Source organism: Saccostrea cucullata, unplaced genomic scaffold, assembly GCF_032062105.1.
Source record: "Saccostrea cucullata isolate Sc308-1 unplaced genomic scaffold, CSIRO_AGI_Scuc_v1 ctg12279, whole genome shotgun sequence".
In the NCBI taxonomy this organism is placed as follows: domain Eukaryota; kingdom Metazoa; phylum Mollusca; class Bivalvia; order Ostreida; family Ostreidae; genus Saccostrea; species Saccostrea cuccullata.
In genome coordinates this window covers 1-19146 of record NW_026922151.1, presented here as the reverse complement: position 1 = coordinate 19146, position 19146 = coordinate 1, and the positions used below count along the sequence as shown (strand labels likewise).

General features: G+C 31.8%; 1 protein-coding gene and 1 long non-coding RNA gene across 2 annotated transcripts; both read right to left on the bottom strand.

Annotated features, from left to right (window-relative positions):
• Positions 1 to 132: 132 nt before the first annotated feature.
• LOC134261274 (uncharacterized) lies at positions 133 to 2545 on the bottom strand. Its single transcript, XM_062743717.1, has 3 exons — positions 2317 to 2545; positions 1910 to 1978; positions 133 to 494 (listed from the first exon to the last, which is right to left on the bottom strand). Exons 1-3 carry the CDS (start codon positions 2543 to 2545, stop codon positions 247 to 249), a joined length of 546 nt encoding a protein of 181 aa, XP_062599701.1. The 3' UTR covers positions 133 to 246.
• Positions 2546 to 3483: 938 nt separating this feature from the next.
• Positions 3484 to 5766, bottom strand: LOC134261273 (uncharacterized). The gene is made up of 3 exons (XR_009990786.1): positions 5695 to 5766; positions 3908 to 4088; positions 3484 to 3743 (listed from the first exon to the last, which is right to left on the bottom strand). It is a non-coding gene; the product is annotated as an uncharacterized LOC134261273 (long non-coding RNA).
• Between the last annotated feature and the right edge of the window lie 13380 nt (positions 5767 to 19146).

The following is a 19146-nucleotide window of genomic DNA, read 5'->3' as shown; positions in this document are numbered from 1 at the left end:
CGTGAAAATCTGAAGACACCTTATAAATCGCTTGCGCATGCGCGCTTAGCGCTTAAAAAAAAAATATAGAAGTTAATTACATGTATAGTAAATATTGTAATATGACATGTACATATATTAAAATACCATCTTGTTACATTTATCGTAAGCAGACAATGCAATCTAAGTATTGTCGACAACATATCGTCTAAAATGATGTTGCCTTTTTTCATGTTTATGCTCTACATCCAGTTTTCCTTGAAAAAGTCAAATATTTCTGGCGTGTACACGATTATTTTGTATCCAAATGATAATATTTATGCAGTCGGAGAGGAGAAAAATACTTCCCACTGCACCAATTACAAACGCCCCAAGGACTCCGATATTCTTTGAAGAGGTCCTCTCATCCGGGGCACTAGTCAAAGTGCGCGTGTACTGATTTGTTTCTTTTCGATTGATAGTTAAATTTTTCTGCATATTAGCGATCTTCTCTTGAATATCTTTCTGATTCACTTCTGTGAACATAGTAAAAAGCATTTTAAATAAAATAACACGTGTGTCTATCATATAAAAAATACAACTTGAATATTCCTAAATATCGTTTTACAGAAAGCATTATACAGTAAAATTTTGCCGATACTCGAAGAGATAATTGAATCCGAATGATTTCCTTTTGGTTTCTCAAACAAGATTTGCACAATATATGCATTATTTATTTTTCAGTTATCGATGACAAACAAAGAGGACCATTAAATGCTGATTTATTTGCACTTGTTATGCATTGGAAAAAAAAATCATACTTTCTTTGGATTTATTTTTAAATGTTTAATATAGACAAAACGTCAAAAAGTTATGCATGAAAAATATATCATTATTGAAATTTGGATCAGATCTATAAATACACATTTGGGGAGAGGGAATAAAATGATTGAAGATCCCTCTCCAAAAAAAGTCAGGAAAAAAGTGTTGTATTAATATTAATGAAAATGTAATGTTTTGCTTTATCAGTCCCATAACGGTGAAAACGAAGGCGACTATAGGTTTCCTTTGCGTCTGTCTGTTCGTCTGTCTGTCACCGTCAGTCTGTCCTTCTTGGTTTTCCGCTCTTTTTTTCTTAACACTTGCAGAATTTGAGCTGTTTCTTTGGAATGTAAGTGTACCTTGATGAGTTACAGATCAAGTTTTAATTTCGTTATGCTTCATTGATTTTTGACAGAATTAGGGCATTTTTAGTTTTTCATAATGGTGTAAGATCGGTTTCGTGATGCACTAAATTTCGAAGGTCAGCATGGTTAATATGACGCAAGAAAAGACAAAAGTTTTGTATACTGTAAAGTGGCATCCTTCAGATAAAGGGGAACCCCGTAGGGAACGTGTATTACTTAATGTGCAATTCTCTCAGAATGTTTGTTGTAACTGAATCGAACCTGATTTTTATTGATGCCTCAAAGAACCTTGATTTGGAAATAAAACATCTTCTTGAATCAATCTGAAGAATTGCTTATATTTTTTATCAGTTACTGTGTGCTACATAGTTATTTATCATGTAATATGACGTTTTAAGTCAGCTGATAAGAATTCACAAAATTCTTATATTTCCTAGAATGAATTAATAGTGATTAATACGAGAGGTCTGCTGAAGGACTTGATAAAACCCGGGTGATAGACCCGATTAATGTTATTCGGGTTTCATAAAATCGTAAAATGAGAAGAAATAAATATTAAAACTGAATTATAGTGTTTTATATTAAAAATACAATTATTGATGTTAAATCAAGTGAAATACCCATAGAAAAAAAAAATGACTGATTGGGACTGAAAATTCCAAATTTAATTAATTTACTATATTTTCCCCGAGCCCATCAATTTCTAAAACGTTAGGAGACTGTAGTTATTCTCATTTCTTTTTATAATATCAATCGGCACGTACCTGGACACCATTGATCGAGAGGCACGTCCTCTGATGGGGGATACCCAGCACTGGTGTATAGAAAAATACCTAAAATCAAGGAATCAGAAAGGTTTATTTAATTAGATGGAAAGATGATTTACTAGCATTAAATACAACAAATTAAATACGAATTGAGAAAGTCTTTAAAAAGGACATGTAGAAGTAACAAGGAATATTTCACATTTCATAAGTTAGTTCAATAACTGATGAGGACGTTAACTTATCGAATTATCATTTCAATCATAAAAGTTGTCCATACGGAATATCCCTCACACATCAACCACTGATGGTGATGTATTTCAATTTTAAAAGAAAGTTAATTTGGTGGTAATAAAAGGGTTATCAATTATAAAAGAAAAAAAATATTGTGTTGTTTAACTGCTTACTTTTGTATTTGGAAATTGGCAGAGGTCGTCTTGCTGTTAAATCACACGATTCCTTATCATCATACTTGTACTGCTGACATACGTTATTTTGGTGCTTATGTGAAACTGTATAACATACTGCATTCTCTAAACAATTTTTTTCACACTGATTTAAATCTGTATCTGGATTATTGACAAAATTGCACAACTGAGTTTGGTTTTGCAATGCTGATATTGATGAATTGATCATGCATTCTCCAAAATCTAAAATGATATATAACCATAAATATGTAGACAGATAAAAGGATAGATAAGTAAATAATGCAGAACAGTGGCGGCTAAAACTTGCTTGCTTCCATCAACTTTCCAGATTTCGTGTCCCTTCTTCAGGAAAGAAAAAGCGGGTTAACAAGTCGTGAAATTAAATACATGTATAAAATAATATAACATCTTATCCTTAATCATCTTTTTTTTATTGTAAAACGTTTTTAATTTCCAATTAAATAATCATAAATATATATGAAACAGCCCAAGTTGGTTATACTTAACCTGATGAAACACATTCAGTCTTAATGATCTCTTGTTAATAAATGAGAATTTATATACCCTCAAATGAAGTACATTGATCTGATGAACATTATTCAAAATTTCATCGAACAAAACAGATGCTGAGCAAACCTGGATCACCAAATCGGTTGCTTTGGAAGAGTGAGCATGGGATTAGGTGTTATGGAGGAGTGAGCATCCCCAGCGCCGACCAGATAAACCGTCACCTGCTCTTTGTCATGATAGGATTATTACGAGAAAATCCGTCTTAAATTCATTGTGTATATAATGATCTAAAAATTAGTATAAAAAACGCCAGACAAGATTTTACTCAGTAATAAATTGTATTTAATCGCTTATTTTGATTAATAACTACAAAGTAGGGATCATAAATCGTTGCATTTTTCTTAAGAAGCTACACGTACTAGAGTATCAAATAGATAACAAAATGAATGAAATGAAAATTTAAGGATTGTTGAAGAAAATCCGAATTAGAGGAGTGATAATTTTTAGACCCATGTTATGTCATTTGTTAAATAGCCGTTTTTGTTGCGTTTCCCTCTTTAACCCCCTTGATATTAAACTTTTTAAAATTAGATTGTAATGTTCTTGATTTTATCAGAACAATTTTGTCCTTAAGTAAGATTGAGACATATATTTGTTAGAAAAGAAAGCACAATTTACCTTCATCATCTTTTTCGCAGATAAACATTTTTTCTGAAGTGCAGTTTTCCGTGACAAGATTCTGCTCTTCTGGATTGTAATAAAGACAAAACAACCCATCGGGGCTTATACCAGTTAAATTTACCGGGATTTCGGAATAAAGATGATCACAGTTTTCTAGCATACTTTCATTATTAGAAGAACTCAAAAAAGCCCCAACCCACAGGCCTTCTGAGTATCTAAAAAAAAGAAGATTGAAAAACTTGTCTGTTTACTTTTAAACAGCATACTAAGAATCATTATGTTATTTCAATACTGATTTCACTTGATGCAGAAGAATTTTGCTTAATTCATCTATAGTAATTTTCAAATATCTTCAATATTTTGTTAAGAAGCAAAATACTTTAAACTGAATTTTTTTCCGAGTAATTCATCAACTTCTTCCAGGACTAGTTCTATATAGTACATCTCAGTAAGTGATGTCAGTGTCACCAGTGTCTTGTTACTTGAAGCACACACATTATATGCTGCATGCCATGAAGCCTCTGGAAGATGGACACTGTATCTACACTTTGTATCCCTATCTGAAAGATAGAAATTTTACCAACCTAAATTATAAACCACATATTCGTAAAGTGTTCATAGCGATCTCTTCAAAGAACTAACTGTCAGTGTTAATTGATGATTTCCTAATCGTTGACAAATTTTGAGAATAGTTGATACACTACGTAAAAATAGTTATATACTGCATGTTAGCAGGAAGTAAAAGATATCGATAAATTGTAAATTTAAAATTAAGTTAATTTGATTTAAACATCATTATAAAATTTCAATCTTATGTTAATATGTATTTTTTTTAATTCCTGAGTCCGTTCTGATTTCTATGAAAGTGTCAGAATTTATATAAATAAAATTTCATTAAACAAACCTCATTGCGTTACGCTATAGCGAAATTAAATGATCGAAATCTGTGAAAACAGCGTACCTTTGCTTTTTTATTACACAGAAAAAAATGAACTTCAAGGTATTTCCAAAATGCTAACAGTTTGTGCATAATTTTTTTTTACTCCTTAAAAGTATAATTCTTCTGTAGTGATATTATTTTGTTTTTTTGGGGGGGTGGGAGGGGGGTGGGGTGGGGTGGGGGTGTTATAACATTTAAAATTATTTTTTTTAAAAATTCTTGCAAAACATGTCACCAATCTTCAGTTTTCAATAGCTAAAATGGTTTTCAAAAGGAATGTCATAAACATCAAATTTCAGTCGTCCATGTTTTTTTTTCTAAATTTTTGTAAACATATTTTAAATATGAAGTCTTCCGACCAAGGTTTATGGTATACATGTTTGGAAAGTATAGTAGATATACCTTATCTTCTTATATCAAATTACGTTTGATTTTTTACTGGACAAGACTTGCATCATAAGGAAAAAAATGTCATCAAAATAATTTTATATGTCTTAGAAATATTTAATCATGATTTAGGACTCACTTATGTATGTATTGATACCAACACAGCATTCTCCATATTGCATGGTTTAAGAAAAAGGAGCAAACTATTTTTTAATATCAATTTAAACAATTGTGCTGAAATGACATCTTTAGTTCACCAAAATATTTCAGTAACTGTTTTAGATGGTTAAGAATTAAAAAAAAACATATCAACTGTTGACAAATACATGTATTTGTTAAATTCACCTTACTTTCTATGAAATATTGCAATTTTAGAACAAACATTGCTAAACTTCCAATTGAAATGGGAAATGATATAATATTGCAATAGAAAATAGAATTTGTAAATTTTTCCTTATAAGGGAATAGGAAATGAATTTCATTATTTATTTAAATACATGCACCGATGCATTAGGAATTACAGACTTAAATATTTACTCAATTATTAATTATACAATGTCTAATGTGTTTACGTTTGAACAATTATTTGGTTTTATAAGCAATAATATTTATATTTCCAATAAATGTCCCCTATGATTCTAGACAAAATAAAATACAGTATATCACGAATAAGCATTTTAATAATAATCATTGTTGTGAAATCATCCCTATCCTGTTGTGATAATTTAAATTTGAAAATTTTAACTGTTGTGTATTGTTTAAATCTTTCTTTTAATTGCGAATTCCATATCCTTTACATTCAACAACACACATGGGTCTGTAAGAATTAATTTACCTACCTTGTTAAGACCATAGTATGTTTGGACCAAATATAATTGATATGATCCACTCAGTAATCAGAAACTTCATCTGAAAGATGTTGATAAAATTGTCATTTATAGATATGTAAACTGGTCAACTATCTTACACTATGATTTTATCTTTACAAATCATATGTTGTAGATCCCCAAACAAAAAAAGTCTATAGTAAACTATAGTTTACTATAGTTAACTATAATTCCAAAGGATGATGTGACATAACTGCTATCTGGGGCCCCTTTTTCCACGACGGATTATATTTAATCTACGACGATGTTGGTAGTTTTCAAACATGAGTAAATAAATACGACGCCTTTCAAATAGTTTCAATAGTTCAGGCACATTTTAATTATAAGGAATGCTGCATTATCTTTGATTTTTTAGACCCTAGCACAGCTAAATTCGGCCAGGTTTGTGCATATATTTTCTTTTATGGCAAGAGAATGGGCGGGTCTTAGTACAATAGAGAGATATGCGTGTCCGAGAATACCTTATATGGCTATTGTTATTATTTCGCACTTGGTCATTGTCCAATCCGATGACAGAACAACAAAACATGCTGGTATACTACGTTGACATTTTATCGCACACACGTGCTTTAGGTCAATTTACCTGTTATCCTTTTCTACATTTCAAACTTTTATAATGGTCAGCCAATGCTGCTTATACTTAATATTACGCATGGATTTTCGGCATTTACGGATTTTAGGACAAGAAATGCACATGAAAATTGTATTCACCGATACTCGAGATACGTGTAGACCTAGCGAATTGCTCACCAAACACGTTACAAAACTTTAAACTAATGTATATCATGTATATTCTAACAATTGTTTGTAACTGTGTACGAATTTTACTGTGGTCTCGGAAATGGTAGATATGTAGATTCGTGTCTTATCTTGACTCAAATGCATAAAAAGATATCGGAAAACAGTAAAATTCCAAGCATGTTTCCATAGTATTTTTATGGTACTCACTCGTAACGAATTTCATTTAGCTGATTGGTCAGTTAGAAAGTATCGCCTGTGCCTCGATTAGCATATGAATTCATTCTTACGTCAGAAAATCTAGTTCCGTCGATCTGTTTATAATGGGAAAGGGCAACTAGATTTTACAATTTTTTGAAAAATAGCACGTGAGCGCAGTTAGGTACAACTTTCTCCTTTCACATATAGGTAAATTTCAATAAAATATAGTGACCAGTCAAATGAGAAAATTGTACCTACATGCGCTCTTATATTTTAAGGGCTTCAAAGAGTGGGGCGGGGTTAAAATGCAATGGGAATTGAATGTAAACGTGATACCCCTACCCCAATAAAAGACCTATATCTTTCAAATCACGTTTCCATTTTTGTTAAAAATAGTATTATATAAAGGTACATATATTAGTGACTAGTTACATACAAAAATTTGAGTAAAAGTTAGACATTTAATTTTTTGTCAGTAAACGAGGGGCCGCAAGTCACCTCATCCTTTAAAACTTTGGAACTTTGTTTTACTATGGTGAAAATTTTGGAACTTTGATTTACTACTACAGTAAAAACTTTGGAACGTTGATTTGCTATGGTGAAAACTTTGAAACTTTGATTTACTATGGTGAAAACTTTGGAATTTTGATTTGCTATGGTGAAAACTTTGGAACTTTGATTTATTATGGTAAAAACTTTGGAACTTTCATTTTCTATGGTAAAAAGTTCGAAACTTTCATAAGAGATTTACTATGGTAAAAACTTTGGAACTTTAATTGACTTTGGTGAAAATTTGCAACTTTAATCAGGTATTATCAAACCTCTGGAATAATGTTTTTATACAATTTATAAAATGTCAAGGTTAGAATTCATCAAGGCTCTAGAGAACTATTACAAAAACCCAAACCGTCCCCTTAAGAATTATGTAAAAGAAATGAATTTTAATGTAAAGATTTTCTCTTGCTCCAATAAAAAAGCAATATTTATTCAAATTTATTTAATTTTAATGTTGTAGGGATAAAAAGTAAACCTTATTTATGTAGAAAAAAACTTACTCTAAGATAAAATTTGTGTCATTTAGAATAAAAATATTTCCTTAGCTTCAGTCAACACTGCTCGATGTAAATATTACATTTTCATTAATTATTTTGCATGTTAAAATTAAAGATGAACAACAAAATCAGCCAGAACAGGACTAATATCTTTCCCTTTAAAACATTTAAATGATAATAAAAATAACTTATTTTTATTATAAAAATTGTGAAAGTAATTTCAAAAAACTTAAATCTTTGAATAACTATGGTAAAAAGTTTCGAACTTTGAATAACTATGACATAAACTTCGGAACTTTGATTTACTACAGTTAAAACTTTGGAACTTTGATTTACTATGGTGATAACTTTGGAACTTTGTTTAACTATAGAAAAAAACTTTGGAACTTTGATTTACTATGGTGAAAACTTTGGAACTTTGGTTACTATGGTAAAACTTTGGAACTTTGATTTACTATTTTGAAAACTTTGGAACTTTGATTTACCATTGTTAACTATATTAAACTATAGTTAACTATAGTTTACTATAGTATTTTTTAGGGCACCTACAATCATGCACGTATTTCTTTAATGTTTGTAATAAATAGTCTTTTTGATATTGACATTAACAAATCATTACCGAGTTTCTATTTTAGCGTGCTGTGCAGAATACTTAGAATTACAGTACTGTGTGTTTTGTTTAAGAGAAGTTGATATATTTAGGCTTATACAAAAATCTGCAGCATATATAAAACCACACAGACAAGTACTTATACGATTTTCCGAAATTATCAACAAACAAAAATTGAAAAATGCGAGTAGTTCATACATGTATATCGCCAAACTTTCGTATTAAAATATTTCTATGAAAGTATTAAGTGAATAAACTTATTGTAATGCACTCTAGGTAAAACAATAAAAACCAGAACTAGATGCTGTCATGAGACAGTAATACCCGCACTAAGGTATTTGCCTCTAAATACACAATCCTACGGGCGGCTTACCAAGGAAAAAGTCAAGATAATTCTATATAATTCAGGCACGTAGCATCGTTTTTGAAAGTGGGGGGGGGGGGGGGGCAACCGGAGAATTTTTTTTTACTTACCTAAAAAAATTAACAAGGAAAAGGATGGGGGGGGTGGGGGGGGGGGGGGGGAGTGGCCACCTTTTTTTCAAGGCAAAATTACTTTCACTTCCAATTTTTTTCCCATATTTCCTTGCTATGTATATACTGTGGTAAAAAGTGGGGGGGGGGGGCAACCATCTTTTCAATGGACATTGTCTTATAGTACAGGTAGCCTGTAATTTACATGTATTCATCAAATTGAATGTGAAATTATCCCTGTGACCTATAACTCAGAACCTCTTATATTTATTTTACATGCTTAATTCATTATATACCAGTTTGAATTCTATTAATGATGTAAATTAGATTTTGATAAATGTTTTGCTCATAATAGGAGCTTTTTAAATTTACTAACCCCCCCCCCCTCGACACCACAATCACACAGTACATACTTTTTGGAATAGGCTAGATCGAACAGTTTTATCAAAACATTGTTTGTTATGAATTAATTTAATATTTGTTCTTGACATGTAAATTCTACATCACATCACGTTGCGTCACCCATTATCATATTTTTAGATTAAACTCCATTCGGTACACCTCGGCCGATTCCCACTTCATCTGATAAGGTGACGGAATCGACGGCACGAAGGTTTTCCGAATGGAATAGCATTATAACATGCTGCAGAATGGTGTGCATCAGGGATGGGGTCAATTACTTTAAAATGTAATTAATGAAATTACAATTACTTTGACTTTTTCTTCACTTAAATTACAATTAAATTACAGGCTTTCTAAGACATGTAATTAATTAAATTACAATTACTTTACAAAAGTAATTAATTAAATTACAAATTACATTTTCAATTTTTTGAAATTTTTTATAATCATATGAATATACAGAAAAGGAATCATTAACTTGTATATAAGTGCAACCTCTGCATAAACAATACAATAAATAATATGCTAGTAGGCATTGTGTATCTTTGTGGTTTAAATCATAACTTTTATTTACAAAACAGTAAAGAACTATTCAAGATTCAAGACTATTCAGTTTGATGCAATTGCCTCCACACAAAACCTACATGTACATGTACACAAATTGTATGGGCTAAGATATTTGATAAACAGGTTTTTTTCAATAGAGTAAAATAAATCGCAAAATATATCATGCAAGTAATTGAATGTAATTGAAAAAGTAATTGAAATTACATGGTATTTTTTCAGTGTAATTAATTAAATTACAATTACAAGTAATTGAAAAAATGTTCAATTACAAATTACATCCAATTACTTCAAAAATGTAATTAATTACAGTCAAATACAATTACTTTTTTCAATTACCCCATCCCTGGTGTGCATTGGATTAATTCATTTTGTGTTATATAAATTGGATTTATATTTCATGAAGTTTACAAAACCTATGGAGGTCGGTAAGTACAAGTTTAAGTATAGTGGGGGGTAAAATAAACCCAAACGATTAGGTTAAAGTTCAAAAAGGGTCAAAGATCATCGCATGCCACACTAGACGAATTTCATATTGTGAAGTTATCTCCCCTTGTCGATGTGACATTCAGTTACTGCCAATACTGGTGCGGATCCAGAATGCTTTTTTCGGGAGTAGGGAGGGGGGTTCACATCTCAGTCAAAAAATTCATGCCTAGAATTTCCTGACAAGCAGGAGAAAAAAAACTTATAAACTGAAAACAAATAAACAAAATAAAAACAATGATAGTAGGGTCAATGTTTTTCTAAGTTTGGGGGAGGATGTCCAAAGTCATTGGTTATTTGCTTCAGTATATAGTCTTGTTTAAATAACAAAGAAAATTCCAGGGGGGGGTCCAATCTCCCTACCCACTCCCTATCTCTGAAATAACAATCTATTTTGTGATTCAAATTAATTAGTATATTTTTTTTCCATTTGACTAATTATGTACATATTTTGTTTCTTGTGTTTATATTATGTCTGTCTATTTGTCTGCAGAAATTATAACCTTGCCCATAAGTTTTAAGTGTGATGGGCTATACAAATGGCTTCCACATTTTATGGGTTTATTTCTTGTGACAATTAAGACCTTTTATTTGGGTAACATTAATTTTTACCTCTGATCACTTAACCTAGAATACACATTTTTACAAGAAAAATACCCAACTTTAAACTTGGCCTAAATTTTGATCAGAAGTGCTAGGGCTTTCATGCTTAACAAGTGTATTCATTGTTAACTGTCAACAGTTATAGATATGTTTGACCTTGACAGTAGAGTTTGAACCACTTAAAAAATTATATAACCTTGGCAATTAACTTTTGAACAGGAAGTACTAGGGATTACTTATTTCACATGTGCATTCCTTGTGACAAGACTTTTTTCTGATACCAACAATTTGAACCCTTTGACCTTGATCTTTAAGTTTGACATATATTTGAGAAACTTCAACCTTCGCCATAGGCTTCCATACAGGGACATCAGTGTTTCACAAACACATCTTGTCTTCATTATTATTTGGTGGTGTCTCCATATGAGGGAAAAATTCCCGAGAGAGATGTATTCACAACAAACAAACAAATTACTAAAGAAAATATAAAACATGAATATGTTGGTCATGCATATCTCTGTATGAAAAAAACAGCTTTTCAAATACTCCAACCATATTGTAACCCTTTCAAAACACTCATTTGAGCTTTTCTGGTTTCCTTATCATATAACGTCTGTCGTGACATGTCGTCCATCTGTTTGTCTGAAGACTTTTTACATTTTTAACTTCTCTAGAACCACTGGTCCAATTTTACCCATGCAATTCATATAGAAATATTTACATTTGTATGTCAGACTGTCCTTCTATCTGAATAAAATTAACATTGGTCATCACGGTCATATCTACTGAATGAGAAGAGAAAAGGCATTCATATTAAACTTATTTACTAGTATTTACCTGTGAGAATGGCATGGTTTTTTTTTTACATATGACCTAGAAGTTTGACCTACTTGCAAAAAAATTAAATTGTTATAAATTCATCATTTTGAAAGAGAAAAGTTAGGGCATTCATATTATAATGCATGTATATTATTACCTGTGATAAGATCTTTCCAAATCATGACTTTTACTCTGTGACCTTGACCTTGAAGCCTAACCTACTTTTCAAAAATGTTGCATTTCCTTATAACTTTTGATTGAGATGAGATATGACTCTCACATTTGACATGTACATTAATTACTTATAAAAATTCAAGGTGTTTCCTAGCATGCGATGTTTTTTTACTCTTTAACGTTGATGTTTTACATAATTCTCAAAATATTTAACTCTCCTAAAAGATCATTAGGCTTCTGAGTAACATTAAGGAGGACTTCAGGAAAGACAGGACTTTTTGCACAAAAAACGTCATTTTTCCACCCCTATTTGACCCCCCGGGGAAAAAAATCAAAATTACGAAAACTTACTGCACATCTACTTGACACCACCAACCATCTCCCAAAAGATGATTAGGCTACTGTGTAAAATGTAGGAGAATTTCAGGGAAGAAGGGGCTGTTTGCATAAAAACGTCATTTTTTGACCCCTATTTGACCCCCTGGGGCAAAATCAAAATTCCGAAACCTTACTGCACATCTACATGACACCACCAATCATCTTCCAAAAGGTGATTAGGCTTCTGAGTAAAATGTAAGAGGAGTTCAGAGAAAACGGGGCTTTTTGCATAAAAAAACATCATTTTTCGACCCACAATTGACCCCCCGGGGCAAAATCAAAATATCGAAACCTTACTGCACATATACATGACCCCACCAACCATCTCCCAAAAGATGATTAGGCTGATGAGTAAAATGTAAGAGGAGTTTAGGGACGACGGGGCTTTTTGCATAAAAACGTCATTTTTCGACCCCCATTTGACCCCCCGGGGCAAAATCAAAATTCCGAAACGTTACTGCACATCTACATGACCCGACTAACTATCTCCCAAAAGATGATTAGGCTGCAAAGTTAAATGTAAGAGGAGATCAGGGAAGACGGGGCTTTTTGCATAAAAACGTCATTTTTCGACCCCCATTTGACCCCCAGGGGTAAAATCATAATTCCAAAACCTAACTGCAAATCTACATGACACCACCAACCATCTCCCAAAAGGTGATTAGGCTGCTGAGTAGAATGTAGAAGGAGTTCAGGGAAGACGGGACTTTTTGCATAAAAAACGTCATTTTTCGACCCCCATTTGACCCCCCGGGGCAAAATCTAAATTCCGAAACATTACTGCACATCTACCTGACACCACCAAAGATCTCCCAAAAGATGATTAGGCTACTGTGTAAAATGTAGAAGGAGATTAGGGAAGACGGGGCTTTTTGCATAAAAAAAACATCATTTTTCGACCCCCATTTGACCCCCCGGGGCAATATCAAAATTCCGAAACCTTACTGCACATCTACATGACACCACCAACCATCCCCCAAAAGGTGATTAGGCTGCTGAGTAAAATGTAGAAGGAGTTCAGGGAAGACGGGACTTTTTGCATAAAAAAACGTCATTTTTCGACCCCCATTTGACCCCCCGGGGCAAAATCAAAATTCCGAAACCTTACTGCACATCTACATGACACCACCAACCATCTCCCAAAAGATGATTAAGCTACTGTGTAAAATGTAAGAGGAGTTCAGGGAAGAAAAGTGTGACAGACGGACGGACGGACGGACATGAGTAACAACAATATACCCGAACTTTCTTTAGAAAGTGCGGGTATAATAATGAGATATATTTTAAAGCTTACATACCTTTTGCGTTGTTATATTTTATTTTACAAGTGAATCACCAGGAAACAGAGTTGTGCAAACATTCTTTATAGTTACATTTACTGTCATTGTTAATGTTTTAAAATTGATATTTAAAGCGAAATTTATCTGATAAAAAACATAAAAAATTGAAGGACATTACATATTACCAGCAGTTAAGTTAAGTGTTTTGTTTATCTTATGAATCATAAATGTTTATCTGCTCCTAACTTGTATTAATCTCTTCCTGTAACTAGGATCCCTATCTCAGGGATTAAAATGTCAATTGTTTTAGAACAACATACGAAGACCGGTAAATTAAAATTTAATAAAACCAATAAACATCTGCCTATTGACAACTGATTATCTGATTTGCTAGCAAGGTAGTGCTCTTCAAAAATAATATTTTATATTTTCGTTTTGTGTACGCGATACAAATTCTTCTTAGATTATCAATTGGTACATATTTAGAATGAATTCAGAGAGAAAGAGACACAGAGAGAGAGAGAGTAAAAAAAAACATAATATGATTGAACAATTGTTGTTGACCCAGAGAAGGAAGAATTCCTTAACAAAGCAGTTTACCTATAATGATATCATATTTCCCATAGAATATCATATTAAACTAAAATTTCAATGAGAACCTCTTCTGAGATTCCTAAGAAGGTATGTACATGACCAAAAAAATAAAAAAAAAATAATATCCAGACTTAGTGAATCAACACCATATAATATATATCCTATATTTATTGGTATGTTATTTTCATTCATGTATTTGATCAGCATATGTCGTTGAGAGGCATATTGATGATGAGAGGCATATAGCACCTTATGTATTTTAGGGGATACGGACTCATCCGATGGACCGATGGACGTGTCCCGTTCTTTGATTCAGACTAGCTGCAGCACTCTGTAACTGTTACTCTGTGCTTGAGAAAAAATGGAAAACATAAAGCTTTCGAATTCAAAATTACTCTGTAATCCTGGGATGATTTCTGTAAATGAAATGTATTCGGCGTGTACGATACTTGGCTAAAACTGAATTTTAAACAAGCTAGTGTAAATTTGATTTAGTGCATTTCTTAATGTTTTTACTTATGAGAATATGTGTAAGACATTTAGCGTTGTATTTGAATTAGCGGAAATTTCTTTACGCCAAAGGCGATAAAAAGAATACACAGCCAATTGTGACATGTTCACAGTATATCAAAGTACGCATTTATTAAAGGAAACGCAAACTAGGCTTATACATCATTGGCGTCAGAAGCATATTGAAAGAGTGGGGGGGAGGCTATGTGAACGTGACAAAAAAAATAAACCTACAAAAAATGACAAGAAGTAAAAAATGAAAAACATATCATAATACGCTAAAATCATATTTCTTTTGTGTATGTGTGTGGTTTGTGGAGGGAAGGGGGGGGGGGTGATAAATATTTTTTTAGTATCAAATTTTTCTTCAAACACTACCACTTTCTCCCTTATCTTTCAATTAACTGCATTTTGAAATATAGTGAGGGGCTACACTTACGTCCAAATTCTCAATGCCTATATTATGTCAATATTTGCAACCATACCCCCCCCCCCCCCCCGCTTCTGACGCCTATGTTCAGTCATGTACACCGTCAATACACATGTTAAAATTAAATGATCAAAACATCAACCTAAAAAATGTTATTTAATGAACTTTAGATTTGTGTTGCTTCTGTAACGTTTTGATACTGTTTCTCCAACATTTTAAGACAATGTAATATTCTTGTGATTACAAAAAAAAAATTAACATTATGTCAAACAAGTTTTTAAATAACTTCTTTACAACCGCAATACAATGTAATGAAAACGTTTTGTGCTAGCCGGGTTTTTCTCAAGGTTATTCTAATGAAGATAATTATAAGTTGATACTGACTATAATAATATCATTTAATTTCTATAAAATGCTTGATTCTGATTTGATAAAAAATTGTTTTGATAACTGCATCAATAAAATCTAGAGTTCGCTTTCACTACGCAGCTAGAACTACTTCAGCTGTCTTTACTGTATATTTCCCGTTTCCAGATTTTTTTTGAAGGAGTAATTAAATAATTCAGCAAATACAATTTATCATTGAGTCAAATGCTGACTGACGTTTTTCATACCAATTGCTAGTCCATTATTTATACACTTAATTGACCACAGATTTTACGGTATTTCCCGATCATACAAACGAGCACACGGCGGGTGTGACCGGTCGGCAGGGGACGCTCACTCCTCCGTGGCACCTGATCCCACCTCTGATGTTTCGGAGGTCCGTGTTTGCTTTGTTCTTTTTTGTATTGTTTTATGGAATTTGAGATTGAATACTGTTCATTATTTCCATATCCTTCTTTAAAAGATATCTTGTCTAAATTTAGAAACCTTTACGTTCCTGATGTATTTCCTTTTTTCGTTTCGTTTTGAATTATCCCCTTTTGCTAAACAAACAAAATCGACTGCATGACAACAATACAGTTATGGGAAAGAATGAAAGAAATCAGCATACTTATGTTAAATGAATATCTTTGAGATAACTGGTATGAACAAAATAACTGTGAAGAATTTTTCTTTTTTTTTTTTTTGCTTGCAAAGCTTGTAAATGCCGTTAATGTGTTAATTCTTAGGAAACGAATGATCGAGAAAAACGACACCGCATGGATGAGGACGGAATATTTTTTAAGCCTAATCTTAAACAGTCGGCAACAGACTTTTATCAGATTTTACAGCATTGGCAGATTGTGATATGTATTTATATGTTCGGTTTGAAATTCAGATGAAAATGAGCACAAATGAAATACAAAATTTCTGTGATCTAACGTTAGAGTTCTGTAAGGATTTTTGAGTAGCTTCCCTTATTATTTACGAACTTACCGAGGAAAATATATCCATTGGGATATAACAAAATAAAATAAACATACAACATAACAGGTCATTTTTTGTGTTAAAGAACTGTTAATTATAACTTTAGAAGGTTGGTTATGACACGACAATGTTTGAGAACTTTTTTTTTCGTTAGGCCTACAAGTTAGGCCTAGCCATTTTGAATTTCATATTGTAGTGATATAGTCATAACCACTGATTTTGATGAGTAAATTTTATAGTAAAGTGAAAGAAAGTTTCATTTTATTAATTCAGAATCATAATTAAATATTAAGAAATGAATGTAAAATTTGTTTCCTTTGATCGAAGTATTAAAGACAAAAATTTGAACCGAAAATGTATTCATCAATGCGCTACGCGCGTTAATGACGTTTTCCGTCCAATTTTTTTTCTTTGATACTTCGATCAAAGGAAAAAATTTATTAAATTCATTTCTTAAGTCCTTATTGTTTAATTAACATACTAATCTACCTGTCAATAAGATAGTTTTATTAGAACCCAAATGGAGTAGTTTTCAAACATAAATTATTTTCTAAATTTTCAAAGTACATGTACATTCATAACCTTCATTTCAGAACACAGTAATATTTTTGAAAGGATTTAACGAAGCCCGATCTACTTGATCTGCGCATACGTTCTAACGCAGTGTCGAATCAGGCACGTCACAATACCCTTGACTGCTGTCACTATTGAACCTAATAACGTCACAATTAAAATGACGTCAAATTGCGCTAAGCTGTTTCGCTGATCTTGCTTACCTGGTTGCATTCGTGAATTCTGTACATGGAACTTTTAATGAATTTGTCTCATGGTAATGGAATATTCAATTGTTAAACATTGTTGAAGAATCACCTGAATAAAAATTTTGTGAAGTTGATCAAGTATTTTTTTCTCATTTAAACACTGAAAAATTTAAGATCAAATGCCAAGGTCAAATACAAGGTTTACTCAAGAATGTGTTATAAATGTTGTAAATACTGTGAATTCTTATTCATGTTTTGTATGATCTAGGAAACACGTGTGAAGCATTTTAATATCCCTCAATCAGACACTGATTAACATTAAAGATCAAATGCCAAGGTCAAAACAAACTTGACTTACTAAAGAATGAATTATAAATACTGTAAATACTGTGAATTCCTAATTTCTTATGCATGTTTAATAAGATCTAAGGAACATGTGTGAGCTCACTACAATACTTATTGTTGTCAATTTGTCTGTATCTGACAATGACAATTTAGGGAATATTTTCTATGAAACATAAATTATTAAATTATTACCCAAAAAACTGAATTGGAAATTGAAATATATTTGTACGGCACTGAACTGACCATAAACTGAGAAGAAAATGAAGTAAATAAGACATTTTAACATTTCGAATATCTCGAATTTTATTCAGCTACTATATGTTTTGCATGGTTGAAAAATCTTCACATAAAAAAAATATGAATTTAAATTAAAAAAAAATCATACATTTAAAATTGTATTTATTAAGACAATTCCACATTTAAAATGTTAATATGCGAAAGCAAAGATATTCTAGATCTAAATTTTGACATGTCCGTTTTGTTTATGGCCCGTGTAATCACATCTTCTTTTTTTAGAACCGCATACAGAAAAACATGTAATACAGGCACAGTTAGACTATACATGTACATTCATGTTTTTTTATGGTGCTCCGTTTAGAAAAAAATAAAAGTTTACATGAAACATATTCTTAAACATTATTACCGTATAGGCCTATGTTATTTTTAAAAAATAAATAATTATAACACACCGGGAGCAAGTCCGATCCTGTGGCCATGTCTCCCGATCATTGTTAGTAGGAAAATTAAAACATTGTCTAATTATATTTTTTTTAATTCTTTCTTCTTGATGTCCAAATTCTTTACATATGTTCGCAAAATCAGTACTTGCCCACGTTTTATTACAATCCGTTTGTTTACATTTATTTTGACAATAGTAATGATAACCGTAAATTTAATTTGTGCAGCGTGTCAGGAATTATGGAATGTCGATCTCCATTATTTTTCCCCATTAAAATATATAACATTAAAATGCATTCCATAACTATAACTGATTTTTTTTCTGGTAATTCCGTTTTTTTTTTCGTTTTATCAAATTAATTCCTAAATATTAAAAAACTGAGAGTTGCAGGATAGGGTAGGATAGGATTAGACTGAAATCACAGGATAGGATTGTGGATGCAGGATTCACGATAGGATAGGATAAAATTGTCAACTTATAGGATAGCAGCACTGTAGGAGTGACTTTTGCTTGTTTTAAACGGGATGGAAATATTCCATTAGTAATGCTAGTATTGATAAGATGTGTAATAGATTTGCATATAACATTTGCCGAAAGCTTTAGAAGACGAGACCCAATCAAGTTTATACCTGCTGACTTGTTTACATCAAGTGTATTCAACATATTTAATACTTCGAACTCACTTATATGATTTATACTGAAACATTTTTCTTTCCCTAGCTTAGTTTCTGTAAATTTATTTATTAATTCTGAATCAAAACTTTGTACTGACATATCTGCTAATAATTTACAGGATATTTCAGTAAAGTATTTGTTAAAAATATCAACAATATCCTGTAAATCTTCGAAATCCGAACCATTTTGTGTTATACAGGTAGGTGTGAAAATTTTGAATCAGATGCCAAATGGTATAAATAACTCCACACACGTTTACTTGTTTGCAATTGTTAA

Excerpts from the sequence above, each read along its gene's own strand:
- LOC134261274 (XM_062743717.1), bottom strand. The coding sequence starts at position 2,545 with ATGATCAATTCATCAATATCAGCATTGCAAAACCAAACTCAGTTGTGC. Across the intron at positions 1,979-2,316 it reads GCCAATTTCCAAATACAAAA|GTATTTTTCTATACACCAGT; the intron begins GTAAGCAGTTAA and ends CCTTGATTTTAG. Across the intron at positions 495-1,909 it reads TCTCGATCAATGGTGTCCAG|AAGTGAATCAGAAAGATATT; the intron begins GTACGTGCCGAT and ends CTATGTTCACAG.